The sequence below is a fragment of the Saccoglossus kowalevskii genome, chromosome 2, assembly GCF_978046115.1.
Source record: "Saccoglossus kowalevskii chromosome 2, keSacKowa6.1, whole genome shotgun sequence".
NCBI lineage: Eukaryota > Metazoa > Hemichordata > Enteropneusta > Harrimaniidae > Saccoglossus > Saccoglossus kowalevskii.
Window position 1 is genome coordinate 13,211,333 of NC_140642.1, and position 7,732 is coordinate 13,219,064.

The 7,732-nt window shown below is 35.5% G+C and overlaps 1 protein-coding gene across 1 annotated transcript; it reads right to left on the reverse strand.

Annotated features, from left to right (window-relative positions):
- Positions 1-949: 949 nt before the first annotated feature.
- On the reverse strand, positions 950-7,275 carry LOC146748135 (uncharacterized). The gene is made up of 5 exons (XM_085491661.1): positions 5,671-7,275; positions 5,287-5,337; positions 4,768-4,916; positions 4,361-4,468; positions 950-1,881 (listed from the first exon to the last, which is right to left on the reverse strand). Exons 1-4 carry the CDS (start codon positions 5,879-5,881, stop codon positions 4,388-4,390), a joined length of 492 nt encoding a protein of 163 aa, XP_085347787.1. The 5' UTR covers positions 5,882-7,275; the 3' UTR covers positions 950-1,881; positions 4,361-4,387.
- Positions 7,276-7,732: the final 457 nt, after the last annotated feature.

Here is a 7,732-nt window from a genome sequence, read left to right on the forward strand (position 1 = left end):
CGAAGTTTGTTTACGTTGCTTACAGTTGTAAATGATAAGTAAACAGTTTCACCCTTATCTCGCAACATGTCAACAACTTCTAGCCTGGCATATTGTTATATTACTAAATATTTTTGTTTTCACACATTTTTTTTCTCCCAAGGTATTTTAAAACTGAAGTATACAAAGTAAACATTTTTCGTTTTGCTGTAGAGATCACCCTGCTGATAGCATTGCAATGCAATGGATAAACACCATTGCTGAGCTGTATCGATAACTTGTCAATGGCATGCTCGTAAAATGCTTGGTTAATTAAAAATAAAAAAATACCCTGGAAATTACAGAAAAATTGCCAACAAGATTCTGTTTTTAAGCACCACGGAAAAATGAAGCACTCTGTGATGCCATATTGGTTACCTCAATCGGAAACCCCTTGTCAGCTAGCATGCACCTGTAGCGATGTTGAAAAGTACATTGTATGTATGCTCTGCAACCTCTGGTACTAAGGCACTCTATAAATCGGGTACTTCCAGAGGTCAGGGTTCGTTTAATTTTTATCGACCCATCTCATCTTTAGTTGAATGAAACCTGTCTCGATTTACAATATTTTCCCTCCCATTTAGATTTTTTCTCACAGGCAGTTGACTGATTGAGTAGTAAAAACTGCAAATAGCCGTTGTGTAGCAAAATATTACGGCCCATTTCAAACTGGTCGTCTAACTTCGCATGGTCCATTTCACTGGAGATCACGAAAAACTGAGTCATACAATGTATTTTTTTAAGGTTTGAGGGAAAGTAAATTTAGACTCAATCCGCAATGTTTATATAACTGTATGAATATCTCATCAGCTTTACGTGATCCATTGTGCCCCTCACTCAGTGGAAATGATAACACGACACCGTGACAGTTTTCGCGCAAGGTGTTGACTCTGCAGACAATTTTACGTCCGTTTCCCTTGAATTGTAAATATTTTTATTTTATTTTTTATCTGACAATTGAACATCAGCAAGCATCGATGTATGATGGATTTTGGCATGTCGTTGTGATGCAATAGCCATTTTTGTAGACGATTAACGTCGTCACTTTCATAAAACAGGCATTATCTCTGTTCGTGTTTTCTGGTTAGTCACAGAGATTGGAAATTAATTAGCTCCCACAGTTTATGTTAGTTTGTCTTGAAATTCTCACACTATTTTGACAACAACCTATTATTGTTTTGAAAAAAGTTAAATACAGTGCATAATATGGAGATCCCGTCATTACTTTTTTCACCATGTTTCTTTTTGATTATTTATGTACAGCCTTGCTAAATCTTGCTAAACATTCAAAAAAGAAAATGTTTGTACCTGTTTTCTATAATTTAAAATCGTCTTTTGAGTATGTTCCACTATTCACAATACTGCGAAATTTTAACAATCTATAGCCAAGACTTTGGATAAAAAAAGCAAAAAAAAAAAAAAAATTCACTCCCAAGTGCCCAAGAACCTGTATCTATACCTTAAATCATAATCCTGCTGGAACGATTCCCTTTCTATAAAAAGAGTTTAATACTACCATAGCCGAGCACCTGATGAGGTGAGATGTAGAATCAGGTGTGGTAGCAAATATGAACTGGCGGCTCTTTAGCAGTTCTTTTACAGTTTGATGTATACCACATTATTATATAACATCTGGCAGCAATAATAACAGAATTCATTTATCCTTCCGCCTCTTATGTACCGTAATCAAATTACGAACACAATCTTTTACATTTTTCCAGGACCTATGGCACAAAACTGGATTCTGTTGTAAACAACTACTGCAAGCAGCCTTTCCAGACATGTGTAGAAGTCTAATATCTTGCGAAAAATAATTTTTAACAGCCATCTGTTCTTCAACACTCCATATCTTATATTCTGCACCTAACACAAAAAGAAAATATCAAGTAAATCTACTGTTACAAAGTAACAAGGTAAATAGACAGCCGCAAATCAAAATCTGTTGCTGCAAAATTGTTTAGATTTTCAAAAAGAAGTTGTTTGAAATAATAGTTGAAAAATTGCCATCACTCAAAATCAAAACAAGGTGTATAAGTAATATCCTATGAGTAATTTCAAATTAAATGACATTTTCATATGTTGATTTTTTATGGTTTTGTAAATGACCACCAGTCAGTCAAACATAACAAAAACAAATCAACATGGATATGTAATAAATGATGTAATGCAATTTTAAAGTAAACCTTATATTTAATTATATTATAGCATTATCAATATCAGTGGATTTTATGATGTCAATGCAGCAGATTATTTGCAATAATGTATCCCATTATTGATCCCTGTACCATGGATTTGATTACAATGTAGTTTTCGAAAACAAATAAAGGAGAAACTATTTAAGAAGAGAAATTGCAAGCATCCTCGTTAGCTCTCTACGTTAAAGCACGCTCGGCTGAAGCATTTCATCTAGTAGGCATGCTTCTAGATTCTACGACTGATGCCGCTGTCATGTCCCTAATCGTGTCAATGAACTAAGGTTAACCCAGGGTGATTCAACCAAGCAGATGCTGCTATGTTTACAGAGTGTGAGTACAGAAAAATGAATAGTAGTACTACACTTATTTGTGAAACAAGATTGTTGTCAGGTGTCTTTTTTTTAGTCCCCGTTCGAACGAAGTCCGAAAACGGGGACTATCATTTTGGGTTAGTTCCATCCGTCCGTCCGTCCGTCCGTCCATTCCTATGTATGTACGTACGGAGCTATATCTCAAACACCAATTGACTGATTTCATTCAAACTTTACATGAAGACATAATATCTTACATATACGCGTCAAGTTACTTTATTATCGGAGCAAAAATGGGCGACTTGTGGCCATTTTGGATGTAAAATTTGCTATTTCTGATACCTAAACGTGTCTGCAGCAGTTTCTCAGAGATGACTGGGCCGATTTGGATCAAAGTTGGTATGATGATCATACATATTGGTTTGTAGTTGCACGTCATTTTTTTATCGTGATTCGAACAAATATGGCGGCCATCTTGTTTTTCATGGTACTCATGCTACTTTATCTTGAATGCAATGAATGTCTCTGTTTAAAGTTTGTACAGAGATAGTATACCAAGAGATACATCTGCACCAGCATGGTTTTTGTGATTCAATTCAATATGGCTGGCCGATGCCCAATTTTAATGTAAAAGCGCTAAATCGTCATTTTCACATGTCCGAGGCTGTTTCTCAAAGATGACTGGGTCGATTTGGATTAAACTTGGAATGATGATCATACACATTTGGTTATAGGTGCACGTCATACTTTTTTCGTGATTCAAACAAATATGGCGGCCATTTTGTTTTTCATGGTACCCATGCCTACTTTCCTATGAATGCAATGAATATTTCTGTTTAAATTTTGTACAAAAACAGTATACCAATAGATACATCAACACGAACATTATTTTTGTAATTTGATTCAATATGATTGTCCAAGTCTCATGTAAAAGCAATAAATCATATTTTTTTTACAAATCCATCTCCTATTAATGGTTTCAATCTAATCTCAATGACTTCATCAGCATCAAATTGATATGTCAAATCACAAAATTTTGGACGGGGACTGTGTCGTTAACAATGACTTGTTATTTATACAGCAAGATTAAAATCACTGTTTGTAGGATGGCTAACACCCACTAGCTTTCCAGCCATGTTCACTCACTCGCTACGCATTCGTTTGGCTTGAAGTATTCATCAAATCATGGGCCTCTCGTAGCATTTGAAAATAGCTATTACAGGACTGTCGCCAATAAAATCCACCTCAATGGTTTGAAAACACTTGCTGGATTGGGTAACAATACGACAACGTACATGTACCCATGGTACACACTCCTACGCACAGTCAATTCCGTCAGTCCATAGGCGGCGGTCTAGCATAGCATAGTGCAAGGTCGTGACGGACACCAAAAGTACTAGTCACTGTGTGCCGTTCACTCGGGCGACCACTACAATGCTACTCCACACCACACTGTGAATTATTTAATTACAAGAATATTTGATGGATAAAAACTAGTTTCTTTCTTAGTTTGCCATATGAGATTGTGAATACAATTTTCAGAAAGACATTTTAAATTATTCAGATTTACAGGCCAGTGACTGCGAAACAGTTCTGTTCACTGTGGATTTTTCTCGAAATTTTCCATTTTTTAGTGGCAGCAAATCCACTGATATTGAAAATGCTTCAAAAAATAACAATAATAAATTCTTTGTCAACTCATAATGGAGTGAGCTTTCGTCCATTATAGGTTGGCGGGTCGTTCATTATTGTTTAAATAGACATCATAAAGTCATAGTCTATGAGGTGCAATACACATTGAAATTTTGGCAGCTACATACTGAAACAGTTCCATACCTTGAGGCATCTGTCTGCTTTTTTTCTTTACACTAGATGAAGTCTGAGTGAAAAAAGCATCACTTTTGCCAGATGCCCTTCTTTTAGGATAAGCAAGCTCATGCTGAACTAAAAGGAAGAATCAAGTAAAATGTAAATGAAAAAGAAAGAAGAAAAATGAATCCTGCAATTCATAAAAAACTATATAGTATAATGTCCCCTATTGTATTAACAATTTAAACAAGATTTAATTTAGCTTTTATAATATTATCATTTCTATTTTTTAATTATATTATCTAGCACATGATAACTGTACAGCATGCTATAGTGTACACAAATTATTTCTTATCTAATTACAATGATGTACATGTGACACAGACTCAGTGAAGTAATTAATATAACTTTAAATTAATATAACTTTAAGTTACCTCTCTTTTTTGAGTGGCAGGATAGACAGCAGAATTGACAATATCATCAGAAAGTTCATTCCCATTCTTGAGATTCCTAAAACTGGATTCTAGTATCAAATACGGTTCTATCTTACATACAGCTGAATCTGCTGTTTTCTCAGTAGGTGCTGAAAAAATACCAGGTATAATGAAAGTAATAAAGATTCGGAAATGTACTGATCTGTGACAGTGTGTGCAAACACAGACGCTGTTCATGAAGAATAACGTAATGTAATAGTTTCATGGTTGGATTTTATTTCCCCTTTATAAAAAACAAGCCATGCATGGCACAGTCCCAGTTAGTTATCAAACTTAAGATGTATAGTTTTGTTTATAGTAATATAGTTGGAACATAAACATGTCAGAGATATGGATCCAGAAGCTGATGCTTAATTATGATTTTTTTAACACTGAAATGATTGACATTCAGCCACCTTGTTTCTAATCGTCAATCCATCCATAAATTCTTGATTTTCCAGTATTATAACTCTCACATACCTTCAGGAGTCTTGATATCAATCAGCACTGATTCTTCATCATCTGAAACCTCTGAAATAAACACACATATTGATGAAGCATACAATAGTAATGAGAAATTAATTTTTTTTTTGATGTAAGAACATCCATTTTTGTTTAGGCATAAATGTGATTTACGATAAAGTTAACAATTTTAGAATAACATTTAAAAATTTCAAAACTGCAGTTGAAAACCATTTTGCCAACCACAGGAACTGTGGCTTTGGCATAAATACAATTTCGAAATGACTTCATCCAATCAGAAATTACTTTCACGAATATAGGGCGGTAAAAAAGAACATACCATCACCACATTCATTGAAAATATTCTGGCATACATGTACGTTAAAGTAAATCCATACTTACCATTCAAGTCAATCTCTATGTCATCAAGTGATTTGTTCTTGTACTTTTCCACAGATCCTCTTTCACAAGCAAGTATAATTCTGCTGACTTTAGCGATCTGCAGGGTGTCTTGTGGGAGCCTATAAAACTTCCTATGAACTCTGATGTAATGACCCAAAAAACCAGCCAAAATTTCCTGTCCATTGTCTTTCAAGTTGAAAAGTTGAGACATAGTTGCAATTTGCTTTCTTAAGATTGGTTGAGTTGAAACATTCAGGGCAAGTCAAACCACATTTCTGTGCATATTTGTTCAAGCACATGGTAGCACGTATTGGATTCTCAAGCATAGTGAAGAACCAGATGTAGCTCATGTGTTGAGTTTTAAATCCAGAAATGCTGAAAGAAAATTGCTGTGGCAAAAGCTAACAAAGGAAATCATGCAAATAATGTTGAAGTACTCAAGGCAGGAAAGGGTTTTCTAATTCCCTTTAAAAGACCATCATATCAGATAGGTGCAACTAAATATGTTCCCTGTCCAGCCTGTTTGGGATATTTCATCCGAACTGAATTATGGAAATATCACAAATCATGTACAGTCTGGATGTTTCAAAAAGCACCACAGCAGGCATTTCATAATCGTATACAGCAAGTTGCCGGAATGTTGTCACCTCATAGTAAAAATGCTGGTATGGCTGAAATTTTTTTATCCCAAATGATTCAGGATGATGTGTCAATTACAGCAGGAAATGATGATCTGATTGTAGAATATGGCTACAGAGAATACATCAAAGTTGGTACTGCCTCTACCTGACATCAGTATGTCAAACAAAAGATGAGGGAACTAGCAAGACTACTTTTAGAGTTGAGGAAGCAGAGTAAAGAAGACTCTTGTTTAAGGGATTTTATTCATCCTACAAAATTTGATGCTGTAATCGAAGCTGCACAAATGAAGCTGGAAAACTATCTCTAGCGTTGATGTTGGGACATGCCTTGAAAAAGCGTGCTGCAATCTGTATAACTGATGCCATAAAGAGTGAAAATTCTAATATGGAAATAGCATATACAAGGTTCCTCAAGTTGTGTGAGATGCAGTGGGCTCAAAAAATTAGTTCTCATGCACTAAGCTCAAAGCTAGAACAAAAGAGAAACAAACGAAACGATCTACCATTAGTGGAAGATGTTGTAAGGATGAACAAATATCTGAAAAAAGCAGCACAATTATGAAAATCTTAAAGAAAACACCTGTAAAACGTCATGGAAGAAGCTAAGTGAAGTCACCCTCATACAGTTAATTATCTTCAATCGTCAAAGAAGTGGCGAGATGGAACGTATAACAATTACAGATTTCAGGGAATCTCGTGGAGCAAACATGGAAGAAGCATGTCATTTGTCGGATTGGGAGAAAGCCCTATGTCAGTTGTTTGAACGAGTTGAAATAAGAGGAAAAAGAGGTAGAAATGTTCCGGTCATTCTGACACACCATGTGAAAAATCAAGTCACATTGCTTATGGATAAGAGAGAGTCGGTTGGTGTTCTGAAAACCAATCTGTATGTGTTTGCCTGTCTCCAGGATTTAGAGAATCCAATACGTGCTACCATGTGCTTGAACAAATATGCACAGAAATGTGGGCGTGACATATTACCAGACGACACATCACCGGATGGAATCAGTCGCCAGTTAGCCAAGTCTCAAGTACCACGGTGTGACATATTACCAGACTGCACATCACAAAGAAAGCTATTTAATGAAATGTCTAGAAATAAAAGTTATGGTGAGGATTATGATGATCATGGAGCCTCTACATCTGAATCGTCGGATTGTGAGTCAGAGGTGTTTAACATTACACCCCAATTTCAGTCATTAAGCATTGGAAAAGATGTTGAAGAAAACAAATGTTCAAGTAATGTATGTGCTGTTTTGAAACCTGATACTTCATCATCCTCTCAAAAATAAGGCAACTGTATCTGAAACTTCATCTGTGTTGGTTCTTACAGCAAATAACACAAAGAAAAAAGGAAATGGGACAAATACCAGTATTGTGTGTACTGTATGAAGCCAGTTGCAAAGTTACCTAGGCATTTT

Excerpts from the sequence above, each read along its gene's own strand:
- LOC146748135 (XM_085491661.1), bottom strand. The coding sequence starts at position 5,881 with ATGTCTCAACTTTTCAACTTGAAAGACAATGGACAGGAAATTTTGGCT. Across the intron at positions 5,338-5,670 it reads CATAGAGATTGACTTGAATG|AGGTTTCAGATGATGAAGAA; the intron begins GTAAGTATGGAT and ends TGTTTATTTCAG. Across the intron at positions 4,917-5,286 it reads TGATATCAAGACTCCTGAAG|CACCTACTGAGAAAACAGCA; the intron begins GTATGTGAGAGT and ends GTATTTTTTCAG.